The following is a 21,420-nucleotide window of genomic DNA, read 5'->3' on the forward strand; positions in this document are numbered from 1 at the left end:
CCTTACCCCGTCTACCTCCGCCTCCCCCACCCCTCTGATAACTAGTCCAGTTCATTTTCTTGATGTTGACATATTTTCTAAAATATATTTTCCTTCTTTATTAAATGTATACTAACATCATTAATACTTTATGATTGGAAGTTTCTAAAGTGTTTCAGGCTTACATTCTAAATTACAAATTGGTGTTATTCAAGTGTCACTAGAAAAAATAGGCTAATAGACTGATAGAGCCTTAAAATGAAGAAAACCATACTAAATCCCTATTAAGGACTTGTTCTGTTGTCATTTGCCTGTTTGTTTTCATGTTAATGTATACATTTAAATTCTAGTCAATTGAAGCTATGCAGTGTTTATTACTAAAAGGCCTTCATTTGTTAATTTTTTTTCCTTTTAATGTCACTTATCTTAAGATCATTTTTCTATTTTAGTTTGTGAGCAGAAATAGTTTGTGATGTTGCTCATTGCCCATGATCAACTTCATTAGTGTTGTCACTTTGCCAATAATGAATGCTTAATTCAATATTCTTTTAGTACTATCTATATGAAAACCAATTGCTCAGTGTTATCAATCACCTCTTTGCAGTGACTTGTAAATGATACTATACTGAGCAGAGAGAGGGTCAGCGAGTTGGTTATTGAAAACCATTGCTTAATAATAATATTTAAAATAAATTATTAATTCTTATAAACACATTAAAATATTAACAACCCAGTAACGAACCTAACTAAAGCTTCTGACAATAACAGTACCTTTCTTTGTGCATAGTGCAAGTTGTTTTCATGTCATTGTCACTTTCCTAATTTCCTCTTCACAGAGGTGTATAACTTAGGGCCTGAGGTATCCTTATTTCACTGATAATGAAATCGAGACAAGGAAACTTTAAGTGACTTGTGACTCACTAAGACAAGTTAATAAGTGAGTTAAAACTGGGTTGTTATTCAGAACATTTTGAGATAATATATCTTTCAAAATTATACTAATCAACTTACAAGAAATGGTTTAAAATGTTTTATTGTAGTCAAATATATGGAACAAAATTTACCATTTTAACCATTTTTAAGAGTATAGTTCAGTGGGATTAAGTATATTAACATTGTGTAAACATTAAAAATGTTTTTATGTTAATGCCAAATATATGGCCTGCATAATACAAGATGCTCCTATTAAAGTAGTATTACTGTTGTACAGTTCAAAATAGTTTCCCTGGGAGTTTATATACATACACACTTACTCATTTGTCGATAAAAATGCTCAAAACAACTCAAGAACTCCTTTTGGAATTACTTTCATTCTTCTGAATATCACTGATGGATATTTCTCTTTCTTTGATGATGAAATTAATTTTCAAGAACCTGAAGTTGTTCAGAGCATTATCTTCAGAATGCTGTAGGTGAACAAGCTGGGTAATTTTTTTTTTTTCAAATAAGGTATACTTATGAAGTTATCCATTCATTTACTCAGCAGATGTTTATTGTAGGCCCACTTAGTGCCTTTCACTGTGATAGGCATTAATTATACCATAATGAACAAAACAGTCTTTGCGTCCATGGAGGGTAGTCTAGTAGAGATAAACATTAACTAAATTATGATTTATAAGTATCATGAAGAGAAAAAATAAAGTGCTGTGAGTAAATAATAGGAGCTTGGAAAGTACCTAATTTATACTGGATGTCATGTTCTTCATAAATAACATTTGAACTATGACCGGAGAACAGTTAATGAGTTAGGCAGGTGAGAGTTGAAGTTACAGCAACAACATATGCAAAGCCCCTAAGATGGGCAATATTTAATATATTAAAAAGGCATTGAAGGTTCCAGGCTACCATCATCTCATCTAGTTAATTGCAGTTATCATCTAGCTGATTCCTCTGCTAATACACCTAAACTCTATGGTCCTCAAAAGAGTGATTCTTTTCAAACCTAAAATATTCCCTGTTACTCTTTTTATAACACTAAATGCCTTCTCATTTCACTCAACAAAAGCTAAAGTCCTTAAAAAAGAATATAAGGCCCAATATGATTCAACCCCATGCTATCTTATTTAATGCCACTTTTCTCCATGTTTACTTTGCTCCATCCTCACTGACCCCTATCAAAGAATGTTCTTGACTCAGGGTCTCTGAACTTTCAATTTACTATACCTAGAATGTTCTTCCTCCAAATATTTATATTTATGCTTTCTAGCTTCCTTTAGATCTCTATTCAGTCACATCCTTCCCTCACTCAGTCTATATACAGTAGTAACTGCCCCCCCCCCTCCACTTCCAGCTGTCCTTCCCTCTGTCCCTCCCTCAATCACATGCTCTGTGACCTCAGGGGCTTTGTTTTAGTCACTGCTATAGCCCCATTATCTAAATCAGTGTCTGGCATGTAAAAGGCACTTAAATTAATAAAAAGTGAAGGAAGAAATTACAAGTGTGTCTCTAGTTTCTGGCTGTACATCATAATGATAACTGTGAAATTGGAGTGGTAGAAGGGATACAGGAGGAGTAGATTTGGGAAGGGTAGATGATGGAGTTAATTTTAGACATATACAGTATGTGATGCCCATGAAACATTTAAATAAGATACATCATAGGCAGATGGATATACAGATCAGAGGCCTAGGTTGGAAATAGAAATATGGCTGTTGCAGATCATATTTAAAATCAGGGAAATGATTTGATCTAAATGAGGGCATCTATGAAAAAGAAGCCCCAGGACTAAGCCTTACAATACAATATTTTAATGGATGAAAGACACTACTGTTGCAACAGGATAAAAGGAATTATGGATGCAGGTAATCTCTAGATTTTGTGATGACTTGTATTAATCTAAAATTACAAGACCAGATCATTAGGCAAGAATGAAAAAGATTTCTTGGTAGTATTTGAAATCTGATTTGAGGTTGAAGATCATTTTAGAATGGTATTATTTTCTCTAGCAGGGTTCAGCTACATAGTACATGAAATAGATGACTGGGTTCATACAGTAAATTAAATAATTGGGTTTATCTTGTGTTGGAGAGAGAAAGGGACAAAGGAATTAAGAACAGTTAAACTAGTTTTATTGTTTTGGGGGCTAATTTATTTAGCTAATACAACAAACATTCATTGAGTCTCTACTATGTGCCAAGCACTGTTCTAGACATTGTTGATATAGAGTCGAAAAAGTCAGTTTTATCCTTTAGAAGTAGAAAAGAAAGCCATTGGGAAATAAGTGACGCTTCATCAAGGAGATGACATTTGAGTTGGGTCTCAATTTCTTTTGCTAGAGGACATTCATTATGATTTACGTTTTGTTCATGTAGTCATAAAAATAGTAATGAATTAGCAGAGATATAACTATAACATTATAGCTCATGCTTTTCCCCACATTTTTCTACCACAGAAATTCCTATATCAGAAATCTTTTTTTTACCATAGCAAAACACGTATTTATACACTGAGTAAACACATATTTGCACCTCCTATGTGCTAGTTATTGATGCTTTTTCTTATATATGCCAGCTCTAAAAAGAGAAGTACCTAAAATATTTTGAACCATGACAATATCAATGGAACATATAGTCTCCTAAAGTAATCACATCAAAGATGATGTTCATTTGAATTTGAAGAGTTTAGTGGAAAATCACTTTCTGCTTTATAATCATGCTCGTGTATAATTAAAAATCTGTTTCTGGCCTTCATTTAAAGATATAGTCCTTTGAATAGAAACTGAATTATTAACACTCACTAATATATATACACACATATATATTCGTTATGTAAATGCGCATGAGTATATGTATGCATGTGTGTGTGTATTTTTTTTATGGATTTGGTATATAATTGAAGTATCCTGAAGTAATTGCCCAGGGCTTTTCTATGCATTATTTACTTTTTTTAGGAGAAAGCTTTCAATAACTTTTTAAAAAGAAGTTAAAAACAAATTTTGGGGGGAAAAGTTACTAATTATTTATATGGAAATTTTTAATAGTAAGATGGATATACTTTAAGATTCCTCTTATACTCATTGAATACCATACCACAAGTATCTCTGTCATCATGATTATGCCACCATCTTCCTGGGACCAGTATTACCTTCCCTGAGACTTGTTTCATTGATCATCTCCTCTTTGTTCTGTATCTTTAACATCACCTCTTCACTGTCTTCCTTTCAGCATATATACATGGTCAAGTCTTTTTTTAAAACTGGGTTAGGGGAGTGAAATCAAGAGGAGCCTTGACCTTGTAAAGGATGGTCTGCTTTCTCTACTTTCTCATCTCCTCTCCTATTCAGTAGTTACCTCATCTCTGCAGCATAGCATAGTAGTTAAAAATATGGATTTTGGAACCTGAATGCTTAGATTCAAATCTTAGTTCTGCCACTTATAAGTTGTGACCTTAGATAAGAAGCTTCTTAGTTAAACGAAGATAAAGTGCTTGGCAGATAGTAAGCAGTACATAAGGTATCAACTGCTAGTATCACTGTGACTGTCATACTACCCCATAGAAATAGCTGTTGATAAGATCACTCTTGACCTGTTTGCTAGGTTCTTTGTAGCCCCTTTACCTTTAAGAAGTTCACATCCACTTATAACTGACACATCTCTGTCCCAACTATAATTCTCTTTTCAATATATTACTAATTAGATAGACATTCTTATATCTAGCTAATATTACAGATAACTCAAATTCACTATGCCTACTGATACTAAGCACATTTCCCTAGAGACCTGATCTTTTTGTTTCTTATATCCCCTTATAGGTACAACCATCTACCTAGTAACCAAAGTCAAAAACCTGAGACTTAGCCCAAGTCCTGTTCATTCTACTGCCTCTTAAATATCACTTACATCTATTTTCTTCACTCCTATCAGTAGACTATTTCAATACTTGAGCATCTTTTGTGTAAACTAGTAAAATACATCTTGAACTTATCTCTCTGTTCTATTTATCCTCTTCCAACCCATTTAGTACACTGCTTCCAGAGTCATTGTTTTAAAATGCAAATATGATTATGTTACCTCCTTACTCAAAACCCTTTTACCCTCACCTAAAGGATAAAATCCAAACTGGACTTTGCCTGCCTCTTTAGCCAAAACTAAAAGTTTTTGGAATTCATTAAGTTCCAAACCTCTTTGTATATACTGTTACCTCTTTGTTAGTTGTCTTTCCCACACCTCTCTCCCACTCTACCCTTTTCCCGCTTTCTTTCTTCTGGAATACCTGTTACACAGTGAGAATCATGAAAATAGAGACTGTATTTGGTTTTCTTTTATATCCTCAATGTTTGATATAATGTCGGATAATAGTAAATATGTTAGAACATTGTTTCTCACCATGTGTCTATGTGTGAAACAGTGCTGGTCGACAATATAATAAGTATAGAAATGAAGAGTAAGTGATCCAATACATTTATAGCAGTTTGAGAGGGTAATGTTTTTTACTTCATTTTTCTAGTGGTTCATTTTTATAGTTTACAAAAGTACCTCAGTCTGTGATGATTTGGAAATTTTTTAAAAATTAGCCTTTCTACACAGATGGTTTGAGAAACACTGCATTAGAAAAATTTACCAGAAATTTTTATACTGAACCTGTACCAGATTAATGATATTTCTGAACTCCTGAAGAGCACAATAGTTTTAAAAAGAATTATAGCATAGAGGCTTCCAAGGAAACTGCCTCCGACCTGGAGCTGGAGGCCAAGGCAAGCAGAGACGGCGCCACTGGGGCTCAAATAAGAGTTGCTGCCGAGGCCAGGGCCTGTCTCTGACAGTTGACGAGGGCAGACAGGTGGTTAATCATGGGTGGCTTTTTCTCAAGTATATTTTCTAGTCTGTTTGGAACTCAGTAAATGAGGATTTTAATTGTAGGATTAGATAGAGCAGGAAAAATGACAATTTTGTACAGACTACAGGTTGGAGAAGTTGTTACTATTCCTACCATTGGATTTAATGTTGAGATGGTAACATACAAGAACCTTAGATTCCAAGTCTGGGATTAAGGAGGACAGACATCAGGCCAGACTGGAGATGTTATTATTCAGACACAGATGCAGTAATTTATGTAGTAGACAGTTGTGACCAAGACCAAATTGGCATTTCTAAATTAGAGTTAGTTGCCATATTGGAAGAAGAAGAACTGAGAAAAGCCACTTTGGTGTTGTTTGCAAATAAGCAGGACATGGAACATGCCATGACTTCCTCAGAGATGGCACATTCACTTGGATTACCTGCTTTGAAGGACCAAAAATGGCAAATACTCAAAACTTCAGCAACCAAAGGCACTGGCCTTGAGGCAATGGAACGGTTAGTTGAATCATTAAAGAGCAGACAGTAATTCAGTCACTCCTCTGAAATGAAAACCACATCACATATCCTTTTGGAAACAGTTAGGTGTGCTTCACACTACTAATTGTAGAACTGTGTGTGATTGTTGGCATATACTAAACTGACTGCAACATTTGTAATAAATATTAAAAAATAAGTATTTGTTTGGAAGGGTAACTCAGTGATTGAACCAACTGAATGTCTGGTTTTTGTAATGTAAAATATTTCTTCTTTTCTTGTGTTAAGGTATATATTCCATATTCTACTTGTGTAGAATTCTTATTCAAATACAGTCCTATTAAAGAATGTATTTTTATTGAGGAAAAAGCCCTCCTGTTTTTATACCTTGTTGGTATAAACACTAATAAATAACTTAGATTTTTTCCCCCTGAAATAAGTTTTTCCAAAAATTAGACTCAATAGAGTAGGCTATGTCTTCATTTGCTTAATGACTACTTTATTTAAGCTATTTTGTTTAAAAGCTTTTGATTATAGGCATGAAGTTGAATAATTATTTTGGTGGTTAATTTCACTGATTTATCTGTAATTATCATTTTATAGTACTTCATAGTTGTCAAAAAAAATTTTACGTATATTGGTTGACCTGATTGATTTGTTCAAGAACCCTATGATGTAGCTAGGACAGGTTGTAATTTCTTCGTTTTAGGGACGTGTAGAATCTTGGGTTATGATAGGTTGGCTACACAACTGCTAGTGAGATTGTGAGCAGGGCTCAAAATAATACTTCAGGGTCAGAAGCTTGTCCCATGAACTATACCTGAAAATACCAACACAGACAGTCTAATTCCTTAAATAAAATTATGCTAATTGAAGTAGACACTGTACATTTAAAGTACTGTCTACAAATTTATTCGTCCATACTAGTAGAGGCAGTAAAAACAAAGCTAAGTGGTTATATTTAACGGTTTCACAACAAATTAAAAACTTTCACAATGAAGGAAATAAAAAAAATCTATTTTAAGAAGCATTGTAAAAAAAATTGTAGTACATAAATACACACATTTCTTGGCAACTGAAGGGTCAAAGACCTACCAATATATATAAAGTCCAAGACATACTACAGTTTTTGTTCCACCATTGTAACAAATCTGTACACTTGCTGCCTTGTTAATCACAGCTTGGCAGAGCATACTCCTTCCATGCATATAGTTCCCTGAATGATTTCAGTAAATGATATGAAAAAATATATATTTCAGAACATTATTTCTGTACTTCTAGAGACTCTTAAAATAATGACCGTCTGTTCTTAACAAATATTTGTTGTGTGATTATTTCGATAATTAATATTCAGCAAAGAAACATTTTTAAATAAATATTAATTATAAAGCACTGAACACACAAAATTATAAAGAACCATTGTCTTTTCTTAAATTCTTTGACTGTCTTGCTTGCCTAAATTATTAGCATTCATTTCATTGAGCCCGTTTTGAATTTTTAGTGGGGTAGATGATAAGATACTTAATATTAAAATTGAATTCATAAGCTTTAGTTCTTTAAAATAAATATAACTTACACTAGTGTTTATTAATGTTTTTGGAACCATTTGGTTGTAGCATGCTTCCCGTAAAATGAATATCTAAACGTAAAATTACTCATTAAATACCTTTAACTAAAAAAAATAATAATAATGCTGCTATAGTCTAGTAATTTTAAAACCTCATTTAAATATACCTGCCAGAAACTTTTTAGCATTGTTGCTAGTATAATCATTATCACAGAAGCTTTCAGATTTATCTGTATTGCAAGTGGATCTTCTATCTACTTTCTACTTTTAGCTTTTAAGATGAAAATCAATGCTCTTTACATAATCATGGCCTTTTTAGTACCAATATCTCTAGTTAAAATATTTACTCACTGCAAAGTAGCAGGGTTGTGTTTTTGACAAATTTATAACTCTCCTTCCTCATTCCTATAAGTGAAGGATGAAAAGACATTGACATTTCCTTGCTAACCCAAAAAAATGTTTCCTGTTAGTTCTCATACTTCCCAGAGCTTTCAAAATAATTCTTCACTGAATTCAAGTAGTGTATAAAGAAGAAATTCCATGGAATTTGAAGGAAAGGGTGACAGCATGGATTTTAAATGAAGTTTTAATTTTATTCATGCCTTAAGCATAGTGACTAGATTAATGATATACATTATAATATTAGAACAACATCCTCATCCAATTAAAAAATGCTACCTTTAGAACTATGTAAAATTCTGATATTTTAAGTAGAGTGTATGCCAGTTCTCTCTTCACTGACTACTTGGGAGGGAGAAAAAAACAGAGTTCAAATAAGTTTTTTAAAACTAAGTAAATTAAAGGAAAGTTGTATTGACATATTTTACTTACCTAAATTTGTTCTTTAAAGAAAGCTTGAAGAGAGAATGACAAGGCAAAATAGAGCTATAGTTCTGTTTGCTTTCCCAAAATATGTGGCAAAGCTTTAGTATTGATCTTTCAAATATAGTGAAATTTGCCTTTCCTAGGAAAAAAGTAACAAAAAACACCACTGTATTAAAAATCTCATTTTGTAAATTTAGTTGATGAAGGCTTATATTTGTAGTTCTTCATCGTAAAAGTCTATACTACAGTTTCCTGTCTCTCTATTTAATTACAGAACTATAGCCAGTAACCCAGTATTAATAGAATGCTTCAAAATTATACAGTACCTTTTTAGAATGTTTATACTGTTGTCATGACAAATTGAAAAACAGTAACATGGAAAATCTGAAAATTCCTTATCCATACCTTAAAATTCAGAAAAAATAATTTGGGGATATTCTAAGGTTACCGTGGATTACTTCAGGGTGTTTTTGTTTTTGTTTTTGTTTTTATCATTATAAAATGATTTTCTCATTTTAGATTGGGTTTTTATTTTTAGTATTGGTTAGTTAAGTTTTTAAAGGGTTGTGAGTGGTGTTACATTTTGATCAGTTACAGAATGAGTTACACAACTCAAAGGCTTTAGGTAATCAAAAATTAAGTTTGTTTTCTTTCCTGTTCTAGTTACCGGTTTACTAAAATAGTGAGCATACATGATCACTTGAAAATTGGGCTTCTGGAGCACCTGAACAGAAAGGGAGTGGTTCATATTCAGCATTACAAAAGACAACTTTCTCTTTTTGAAGGGGATTACTTTGGCTATTTTCCAGGTACTGGGGAAATTCCAGATTCATTACAAATTATTGGGATGGCTATTAATTATTCATTTCCTGAAATACATTGATTACAGACTTGAGATTTGGTAATATAGTAGAACCTTATTTTACTTCATCAATTAAAAAAAACTGGAAGTTTATAGTGAAATACAAAATTGAGACTCTTAACACGAGTCACTTATGTTTTTTCAGAGAGCTCTAGAAACTGATGAGAACATATTTAATAGGAGAATTTTTTGAAAGTAATTAAGAGCAATAGGATTTGTGCATGTGTATATAAGGAAAAGTTATGTGCAAAGCATCATAGTCTTTTCAAGTAAATAATGAAAGAAAATCATTTTATATAGTATTCCAATTTTAAGATGTTGGGTTAAGGATGGAACTTTATAACTAGAGAGTTTTCACATAGAATTAATCCTTATGAAATAGTGGAATAGTATATGCATTCTTTTTAAAAACAGTTTTTCGTGGTAGCAGTGGTTAAAAGTCTGTATACATTGAACTACACAGCAGAATGTCCACTGGATAAGACATTGATTATTTAGGAGAATTCTCTTTAGAATTCTTTTGTCTGATTCCAAGTGGGAGTTTTGGGGAAAAGAGATGTCCTAAATGTGTATTTCCAACTATTTTTTCGTCACATATCTTTCACTTATTTGGATTTATCTTGATCATTGTTGGAGCATTCACAACAGTTATTTTTCTTCATCAGGAAAGCCTCTTTAGGCATTATTTGAACTTTCATTCTTGACTTGTAGAACTTTTAGATAGGTTGTAGTTACATGACTGGGTGCAATTCAGATAAGTGTTTTCCCTTTACTCTGTCTCTCTAAGGACTGCTTCCAGACTTTCTAACATACAAGTTTTCACTCATTCAATACACATTTATTGAGGGTATGTGTCAGGAATTGTGCTAGATCCTGAGGTGCATCATAATTGTCCTTTAGTTGCTAAGGAAGATGTAACATTTAGAAGAGATGTTGAGATGAGTGTTAAAAAGTAGAAATTTCTTACAGGGGAAGAATATCCTAAGCAGAGGAAGAGTACATGCTAATGCTCAATCTTAATACATTAAACTAAGGAATATGTCGTAAGACTCCTAATTCAAATTTACATTTAAGAATACTCTCATGACTTGCAGTTTCCAATTTTAAATACATATGCAAGCACAGTAGAGAACCACAGAGCTACTTTGAGGAACAGATACTTAGGCGTCATGTCTACTCACAAAATGATTGCCTTATACATACACCAGTTATTCTCATCATTCCTTATGGATCAACAACTTGTCATTACCGACCGGCTTATTTCCTGAACCTTCCATTATATCATTATATCACGAAGGTTAAGCTAATGAATGCCAAAAGTGTACCATATAATAAATATGAAATTTAGTTATTTAAATTCTTAGATTTTCAAATGCTCTTGTCAATTTTGTACACGATTAAGTCACCTAGGGATCATAAAAAATACTTAAATATAGAAATATTTAGCATGGTTAATGAGTACATTTGACTTTTCATTGATGTTTTTTACTTTTTTGCATTAAGAATTGAAACTACTGGTACAGAATCTTTTCCTTCAGTCTGAGTATTGCTTTATTTTTAACATGGTATTTTACAAAATTCTACTTGATTTTAGGACCAGCTCCATGCACAATTATGATGTAAACAAAATGGCTTAAGATATGTGTATTATGGTCAGTCATATTACTTCATATGGATCTAATTTTTGGGGTGATGAATTGTAAGAGCTAATTCTCCTTGAAATACTGAGGTGTTAGCATTTGTCAATGTCAGGCAGTTGACATCAAATGAATTAATAGAGGTGAAGCTCAGAATGGCTCATGACTGGTAGAGTGTCACAGAATTCATAAGTAGCCACAAAAATAATGTACTAATACTGTTTATATATTTTTTTGTTGTTTTTAGATTATATTCCTACATATTCTCAGTTTTTGCTAAGAAAAACCATGTAAATAAAGGATGAATTTTGTTGTTTTACAGTTTAAGAAGCACTGAGAGTAAGAGATATATCTACATAGGCACAACACCTGTATGTGATTTCTAATCCAAATTATATCACTAAGTAAAGTATCTTACAGATTAAAAAGGAAATTTCCTATGTCTACACATGTATGACTATGTATATATATGTCTTAAAAAAGGAATCGTTTTGAGACAGTCCCAATCAGATAAGAAAGTTTTGTTTTGTTTTTTTAAAGTAGAACAGTCTTTGAAAGAGGTGCTTCAGAACTCTGGTTATGATTTTTGTTATTAAACTAATGAAAATTATCTTCATTTTTTTTAAACTTTGTATTTAATGGCACCAGTCCACATAAACAATTTTCTCATAATTGTCGAAGATGTTCATGTTTCTAAGATACTCTCATTTTAAAATATTGAATAATTACTTGCATAAATTACAAATCAAACTGCATGACCAACTTTAAGAAACTGCCTTCTTTCTTCTACCAGAATGATGGCATTGAATACTGATAACACCTGGGGCATGGAAATATTTTAGTTGTTTTATCTCCATTCCAGTTATGCCTCAAAATTTATATCAGAAGTTATGAGAACTTTTACTATTTTAACTTGTCTTTTTACTATTTCAAGAATATAATGACTCTTGGAATAATATTATTTTCAAGGTGAGGGAGAAAAGTATGATATTTTCAAGATGAGGAAAAAAAGTCCCATCAGTTTAGTTTTTCAACTATTATGATTATGTTTAGTAGAACAATTAAGATGGCTATTGAATTTCCATATATGTGTTTGTACAAAATTATAGAAAATGTAGTTTGTGAGCTTCTTAAAACATTATGTTCAACAACTAGTATGCTTTTTTTGGATCATTTAGGACTTAATGGTATAAATTTAAATATAAGGTTTATCTGAAAATACATTGGTTATGATATCTTGACAGGCAGTTACGTATCATTAAAACTATTTGTGTTTTGTTGTTGTTTAGTTTATTAACGTTAAACTATAATCATTCACAAACTGGCATATGTCAGTGGTCTCTGTGTCAGGGACTTTTTAAAAAATCTAAGCAGAGACCCAGTACAAAGCAGATAGTGGATTGAATGAAAGTCATACAAAAAGGATAGGGGTCCGGGTTGTTTAATAGGTATTGTTCTTACAAGCAAATATATTTTTGCCTTAGTAATATTTTATTCAACAAAAATTTAAGTAGTCACAGAGATGTGAAGTGCAGCATAGAGAGTATAGTCAATAATAATGTAATAACTATGTAAGGTGTGTCAGGTGGGTACTAGACTTATTGGAGGAATCACTTCATAAATTATGTAAATGTCTAATCACTATGCTGTACACCTGAAACTAATATAAAATAATATTGAATATCAACTGTAATTGGGAAGCTTTTTTCAAAAATAATAAAATTTAAGTACTCTGTGCCAAACATTGAAAGAAAAGAGTAAAAAAACCAAGAAGGTAAATACATTATTAAATATAGGCAAAAACATTTTTATTACTCATACGTTTATTGTTCACATGCTAAATGCCAAGTGACATAGGTGGTTAGTGCTGAAAATATAAATATAAAGGATACCACAGATTTTGCTTTCGTGAAGGTCTCAATCCATTTATCAAGACAGACAAACTAAAAATTAAAGTTATATTATAAAATAAGTGATATAATAAAAGTGAACACTAAGCAATATGGAAACATACAAGAGAAATAGTGTAAGGGAATCTAGGAAGGCTTTCCAGACAGGGTACCTGAATCTTAATGGTTTAATTAGAAGTAAGCTAAAGAAGGTACATTTTACATAGAGTAATGTTGCAGATTTACAGCAAGAGAATGTATGGCGATCAGGGAACCACAAGTCAAGTAAGGCTGAGTTCGAGTTTAAAAAAAAGGTTTTAGCAAGGGATGAGGCTACATAGGTGGGCAAAAGATAGACCCTTCTATAGATCTGAGATTTTAATATGAAATTGCTGTTAAAGGATTTGTAGCAAAGAACATAATTAAATGTAAATTTTAGGTCACTCTGGATGCTATTGGAAAGCTAAAAAAATTTTAATTATATTTGGAAGCTCCTTGCAAGATAAGGGTATATGTGAATAATCAAGTGAAAAACAAAATTCAAAAATTATGCTTGCACAACTTGATTTTTTGAGGTGTTTGATAAAACCATAAATTAGGTTCTTTGTATAACTGTGTTACAGCCAGTAGTGGAATATTCTTAGTATACCCTGAGCTGATCGACTATAAGGATTTGAAAACTAATTAATAATTGTTGGAAATGCTGTCTGATCTCCGCTTTGCCTCATTGACTATTTAGTGTTGATCTTGTACTAAATCAGATGATACTAAGAGGTGGCATTTATGCCCTGGGTAGCCATGATGTATTCTTGATTGCCTGACCCCACCTCCAGTGCTGGGTTTATAATTAAAAGGATAATCAAAAGAAAAAGAGAAAATGAAACTCAGAAGGCATGTAACATTATGAAAGGTCGAGATATAAAAGGAGTTAAGAAGAAAGAAAAGTATCCTTTTCCTAATTGCCTTTTACATTATAACATACTTCTATCTTCTTGCTCACATAAAATTTTTTTGTGCTGAGAATGGCATGTAAATGATTCTAAAGCCTATATAGCCCCATCCAAACAGTTTCAACTGTTTATATTGCCTATAAATTATATAATAAATTCCATGATGTTATAAACAGCCCTCCCTTTTACTTCGATGTAGGGGTTAGACTACCAATTTGGACATTATTATATTTTATTATATAAAAAAAATTCCAAAATAGATATAATGGCTACTTAAGTAAACATAAATTGATTTATAATTGAAACCACGAAATAGAGCACCATAGTTTATTTCAAAAAATTGAATTTGCTTAATTTTGGAGTTTTAGCCGAACAGTCCATGGTACATGGTCATAGCTTATAGCATCCAAGTTATCAACATGAACCCAGTACACTGAACCTTTCATAGCTATCAAGACTATTTAACTTAATCCAAATTGAGTGGTGTGCAAGCTTCAAAAAACTTTGATTTCCATTACTATAAATCCAAGCCCTAATAAGAGTAGGTTTCTACTTTACATGCAACTAGCTGCACTTAAAGCATTTTGCCACTTGACTCTAAGACAAATATCTTCCTGCAGCAAAAAGAAAGTAACCTATATAACTGTATATCTGTCTTTCATTATATATTTATTCTACTTAATGACACTAGACATCTAATTGTTAAAGTAATATTATATTCATATTATATGGTGTTATCAACTTAAAATTATTCCATCTTGAGATAACTATTGTGGAAAAACTGTACTTCTATTTTATTTTAAATCCTAGATTATTTAATTCAAAATGGAAAAGAGTTGGAGAACTAACTTATTAATAGCTTTAATCTTGCCATAAAGGAGAATTGGATTATGCTATTAAAGAAGAGCTTGAAGAAGTAAGAACACACTTAGCCAGAGTTCACATAACAAAAATTTGTTTTCTCAGGCTCAGCTAAACTATACTCTTCCTTCTTTAAAATGGTTGACCAAATGGAAAATTTAAAGGCTGCTCTTTCATATTAAAGAATTGACATTGAAAGCAATAAATCCTCTTTTAAATTAATATCGTGCTTGCGCTCTATCTCAGTTTTTACCTACTCAGCCTACTTTGCAGTTGCCTGGGATGAGTAGACAGTCCATAATTTCTACCAATCAAGTAAAAGAAGGAAGGAAAACTCTGAGCTTCTCTCCTAGTTAACAGGTAGTTTGCTGTGATTAAAATTAATGCAGATTTTACAGCAACAGATATTAGCATTTTCATTTATTTATTATAAGTATTTGATTTGAAATTTGGGAAATGAATAGTTGAGTGCATCATTTGAGTGTTTATTTGACCAGTTATTTATTAGTGCAAGAAGCCATCATGTAAATTTTTCTCTATGTGTTATGGCAGATCAGTTTGTTTGTTTCTTCATTTTAACATGTTTAACTTGTGGTTACTTTGACTTGAAAATTTATTTTCTTCTTTGCAGTGTTTGAGCAACACACCTCCACTTACTGAATATTTCCTCAATGATAAATATCAAGAAGAACTGAATTTTGACAATCCTTTAGGAATGAGAGGTGAAATAGCTAAATCTTATGCTGAACTGATCAAGCAAATGTGGTCTGGAAAATTTAGCTACGTCACACCAAGAGCCTTTAAGGTTAGTATAGTAAATACATTTTCAGTGAGGACTGTATCACCCCCAAGAGGACAAAAATTCATTTTTTGAGCAACAGGTGAAAAGGCATAGCTACTACGATGGTTCGTGGCCCTGCAAAGGGATATAGCACATAAATAGATAGACAGTATATCTGTGGTATTAAATTTTCTGGCTGGGGGATGGGACAGATGATTAATTTTAAAACGTTTTAAAAAGGCTCTGGGGGATGGGGAAGGAAATAAATAAAAGTTGAGAAACAATTGTACGGTACAAAGTGACAATAAAGAGACAGCAGTGAGCATTTACAGGTTTTAGAATACAGTTCATCTCTGAGAAACTTATAAAAATATTTTATACAAATGTAAAGACTAAATTTGGGCATGTCATTGAACTCTGAAGAACTCAGTTTATTTCAAGAGTCATTGTATGAAAAATTATTAAAATGAAACTGGTCTACAAAACAAACTAAATATTAATTAAATGTATTCTAATATAATTCTTAAACTTTTAAGTTTATCTTAATTTGTGAAGTGATTACTTAGAATCAATAAAATCTCAAGTAGTTTAGTTGGTCATTAAAATTTTAGAGAATAATCAGTTTTTAACCATTTTTTATTCAAACATCTTAAGTGACATTCATATAGAACGTCTACTAGGCAACATTTTATTAGCTAAATACTAGTTCTTAAAAAATAAAAAACAGCAAATCAAAAACTCCTGCATTATCTTCTTCAACTTTCTGAACTATAGACAGACTAGTTCAGACAAACCATTTCTCAACTCTTACCCATGATAAGTTTCATTTTGCTAGATATTCTCTTTTAAAATTGTATAAATAGCCTCTTAATATCTGACTTTTTTCTTTCACATTTCTTCTTAGTCTCATCTAAAAAATAGTACTACAAAGACTGGGAAAATTATATATGAACATGAATATTACTGTCATCTCTATGCGATTCATCCTCTTTTTATATACAGAAACAAAATGAGAGCTTTGTAATCCTTTCTAGTGGCCCAGAAATATTATTGAATTTTAATAGTATTTAGTGTTTCCCAATCCTTTGTAGAAAACTTCCATATTTCCTTCTTGTTCTTTCCTCAGGTCATTATTTCTATTTTACAGATTAGTTATCATTTTAAAATATTTTTAGATATGTTACATATATATTTTTATATATGTAATTATCATAGCTGCAGATAACTATAAAAGTGCCAAAAGTTGATATGGGGCTCAAATTTTAGCAAGGAAGTGAATTCACAAATAAGGAATCCATGAATGATGGGAATCAACGATGTATTTTTTTTTTTTAATCAATTTTGTCTCTAGAACTGATTTTATAGTTTTGCTTTTCCTACAGACACAGGTAGGACGTTTTGCACCTCAGTTCTCTGGATACCAGCAGCAGGACTGTCAAGAACTATTAGCTTTCCTATTAGATGGACTACATGAGGATTTGAATAGAATTAGGAAAAAACCATATATACAATTAAAAGATGCTGATGGAAGGCCAGATAAGGTAAATTTAATGATATTATTATCACCATCATTTTAGTAATGTAATATCTCTATATAAAAGTGTCTGTTTTCTTTATAGGTAGTTGCTGAAGAAGCCTGGGAAAACCATTTAAAGAGAAATGATTCTATCATAGTAGATATATTTCATGGCCTTTTCAAATCAACTTTAGTCTGTCCTGAATGTGCTAAGATTTCAGTAACATTCGATCCTTTTTGTTACTTGACACTTCCATTGCCCATGAAAAAAGAACGTACCTTGGAAGTTTATTTAGTTAGAATGGACCCACTTACCAAACCTATGCAGGTAAGTAATTATTTTCTTTGCATTTGCTATTTTTATAAAAAATTAGTATTGAGTCTTTATGCCTCAACACAATCCAATAATAAATTTATTTCTGTACAATTTTATAAGCTAAATACATGGGAAATTAGTATAGCTTTTTAGAAACTTGAAAGGTTAGGGTGAGGGATGTGCAAAGTATCATTATTTTGTATAAAAACAATCCTCAAAGGCTTTTTCTTATCAAAAAAAAGGGGAGGTTGATTGCACAATGTTGGGGTTAACATTAGCTTACAAAGATTAGTAACAGCATTATTTTCCAACTTGAACTGAATGTTAATTATGATTTTTTCCTAGTAGCTGTTGGAAGTAAAACTAATACCTACCATACATTTTGATTCATGATATAAAGATAATGGTAATTTTAAATATGTATACTTTTTAGGCACCAGAAGAATTTGGAGGAGAAATGGAAATATAGTTAGACAAAAAATACTTTCTTCAATAATTTTCTAATCTTTTAATAGTTTAGAGTATCAAATATTGCTTGTTCTATTCAGGAGCCTTTTGCTAGGCCTTGATATCAGTTGTCTGCCTGATTACATTACATTTTGTGGCACAAAGCACTATATTTTCATCTTTTAATAATTAGTTAATCCATTTCTGACACTTGATCCACCCTAATAAAAGTAATTCCTTCCTCTTCTACCTTCTGTTCCCTTAAATTCTGTTACAGTACTTATCAAATATCATTATGACCTTTGGTTTAGTTTGTTCTTTTCTCCTCTGGGCTGTGAGTTCTTTGACGATACAGACTTTAAATCTTTGTATTTCTAACCCTCATGTTTGTAGGTACTACTGCAGAAGTAGTGTTCAAAAATTTTATTTATTCAAATATGTATTGGGCACCTACTGAGCGTAAATCTCTGTAAAGCAGACATGATTCCTACTTTGAAGATTGTTTACTAAAGATTCTTAGCTTAGGATTCCAGCCAGATAGTACAGTTTAATGTTAGAGCATAATTTTGTTAGTCTACAACAAAATACGATAGACTAAGTTGTTTAAACAACAGAAATTTTATTTTCTCACAGTTCTGAAAGCTGGAAGTCTAAGAAAAATGTACATAGTTGGTTTCTAGTGCAGACTCTCTTCCTGGCCTACAGACAGCCTCTTCCTTTCTGTGTCCTTGTGTGGCAGAGAGCGAGAGGAAGCATACACATAAGCTCTCTGATATCTCTTCTTATAAGCGCACTGATCCCATCATGAGAGTCCCACCATCATGATCTCATCTAAACTTTCCAAAGGCCTCATATCAAAATACCATCACATTAGTGGTTAAGACCTCAACATATGAATTTCGAAGAGACACAATTTAGCCCATAGCAATATTCACGAAATCTATGTGAATGAAGGGTATGCTTTGAACAAAACTATGGTTTTATTATTCATCTAGTGAAAGTGATTGGGTTTACTATCAACAAGGGCACAGTATGAAGTGTTCATAAAATATAGTCCTTTCATTAAAAGTTAGTTTAGTAGAGACTAGTTAAGTAACATTATGCAAATTTCACCTTTCTGCTGCTTTTTTATGTTTCCTTCATGAACCCATTGAACTTAGTGCTCTTGTGTCAGTATTTCATTCAGTAGTGCTGAGAATATTATAGAGAGCCAGAGAAGCTTGGTACTTGCCCTTATCCATGAGCAGGGCCAGTAAAGACTGCTTTTATTTGTCCAAGAGAATATATGTTCACATTTCTAAAATCACATCCTTTAGATAACTCACTTATGCACTTGTTTATTAGATTGTTAACTTTTTTCCCAGTGGAAGGAAATTAGCAATGCCAAACTACACCCTTACCTCTCTAGTTTGTAACTTTACAAATATATGCCAGTGAGTATAATAGAATAAGAGAGTATAAAACAATGAGTAAAAATGTATTGCAACAATAAAAAAAAATACATGTAGATACTCTTTCTCTGCAGCGCCTTTGTTAAAAATAGTACTCTCCCATGCCAGTAATATAATCTAGATTATATAGATTGCATTCAGGTTATACATTAGCTATAAGGTATATGTGTTAAATGTTCTTCCATAATATGAGTTTTGAATTATATTTCCAGCAATTTGAATTTATTAACTTACCTCTTTTCTCACTTGGTGACCAAAAATATAAATTTGTGGAGGTTCAAGCCATGATCAGCAGAAGGGAGTTGGGATTTTATTTTCCACTTGGAGGCAGTATCAATAGAAATATAAAATGATAGCCTCATTAACACTATGCCTTAACCAGCTGGAGAGGAAAGGGAAATTAGCTGAGTTAACTTACTTGAGTTTGTCCATCACCGAAGTTGATTTACATCTTAGAAGTTTATTAGTAATTGTATCGAGCACATATTAGTATTAAACTCTCATACTGTGCAAGGCGCTGGAAATACAGAGGTACTCCTAGCCTTGGTTCTCAAAAAGCTTATCATACAGTGTTAAAAGTGCTATGAGAGGGTGCTGTATAAGTTTACAAAATGAGCAACCTGCCCAGACTGCTGGTAATGATTCCTATGTTGAATCCTGAAGGATGATTAAGTTTTAAACACTAGAAAGCTGGAAATGCAAGCATTATAGACAGATAGGCATGTGCAAAGAACTGAAGGAAAAAGAAGACATGGCTCACTTTTGGAAACTGCAGTTAGATAATATGATAAATGCAGAAGCTAGATCACAAAGTACCTTAATGCCATGTAGGAAGTTTGGACTTTACCCTAAAGACTAGGGAAGCTATTTAGGATTATTAAGTGGAGAGATTATGTGGCCAGATTTATATTTGAGAAAGAAGACTGGCTAGTGCAAAGATTGAATCAGAAAGGCTTTGATCAGATGTACTAAGAAGTTTTTTGGCAATGATCAGATGACAAATTACAAGGGCTTGAACTCCTAAGATTAAGAATAGTGTCAGGATGGCATTTAGATAGAAGAATCAGTTGAATATAGAAGGTGAAAATGTTTAAGTATTCAAAAATGATGCCAAACTTATTGGATTGGAAAACTGAGTAGACAGTGGTGCTATTTGTTTTAATAGAATATAGAAGAAGAAAGTTATAAGAAGAAACTTGTTTTAGGATTGGATATGTTGACCTAACATGACCTAAATCTGTATTTAGTATTGGACATGTTGAGGTACATGAGGAAAATTTAGGTAGATATATCAATAGGCTTAGAGTTTACGTATTTAGAGGAGAGAGGTCTGTGCTTGAGATATAAATTAGGTGGTGAGCTCTGTGAAGATGGTAGTGAATGTCTTAGAAGGATGAGATTACCTAAGATTAGGGTGACCCTGTAATTTGTCATCTAAACTTGAATTCTTTTAAAAAATAAAGGTGGCTGTTATTAATAATTATACCAAGACAACAAGCTAATCCAGGACTGGCCAAAGCAAACCAGGATATATTGTCACCTAGTTCAAGGAGAGCCTATAGAAATCGGGAAGATAGCTAAGGTTAAAACTCCAAAGGACACGAGGGAAGATCCTCAGAAGAAGGTGTGACCAGGGCAGTAGAAAAGAATAAGTGATGATGCATGCTACAGAGAGGTCAATAAAATAAGGACTGATAAAGACTTGGTTGTATGATAATATTGACAACCTTGGTAAAAGTTAAAGAGGTGAAGACAAAAGCCAGGAGTGGATTAATAAATGAATGGGAGGTAAAGAAGTTAGGATAGTCAGTGTAGACATTACTTTTAACAAGGTTCTTTATAAAGCAGAAAAGGAAGAGATATTATTAGAGGAGAATTATTAGAGGGAAAACAATGAGAGACTTGTTTTGTTTTTTGAGAGACTTATGTAAATTCTAGTGTTTATGTACTAGCCAAAATGAAATAAAAGATAGGTCGCTGGGATTAGGTTCAAGAGGAAGCAGAAGAGCATGGGATTCAGAGCATAGATGCTAGGGTTAGCCTTCAATAGAAGAAGGAGAAGAAGGA

The 21,420-nt window shown here is 32.3% G+C and overlaps 1 protein-coding gene and 1 pseudogene across 4 annotated transcripts in view; both read left to right on the forward strand.

The window, feature by feature from the left end:
• The window catches only part of USP15 (ubiquitin specific peptidase 15), a 106,974-nt gene that overhangs the window by 72,811 nt on the left and 12,743 nt on the right, over nucleotides 1-21,420 (forward strand). For 3 of the 4 annotated variants that reach the window (XM_006923693.3, XM_006923694.3, XM_025040960.1), the window contains 3 exons: nucleotides 15,474-15,647; nucleotides 17,006-17,164; nucleotides 17,243-17,467. In XM_006923693.3, coding sequence (XP_006923755.1) covers nucleotides 15,474-15,647; nucleotides 17,006-17,164; nucleotides 17,243-17,467 — 558 coding nt within the window. Of the gene's footprint in view, nucleotides 1-9,306; nucleotides 9,425-15,473; nucleotides 15,648-17,005; nucleotides 17,165-17,242; nucleotides 17,468-21,420 lie in introns of those variants that run through there. The other variant, XM_006923695.3, reaches the window with a different exon arrangement.
• LOC102896648 lies at nucleotides 5,462-6,461 on the forward strand (annotated as a pseudogene).

This window comes from Pteropus alecto, unplaced genomic scaffold (assembly GCF_000325575.1).
Source record: "Pteropus alecto unplaced genomic scaffold, ASM32557v1 scaffold76, whole genome shotgun sequence".
Classification (NCBI taxonomy): domain Eukaryota; kingdom Metazoa; phylum Chordata; class Mammalia; order Chiroptera; family Pteropodidae; genus Pteropus; species Pteropus alecto.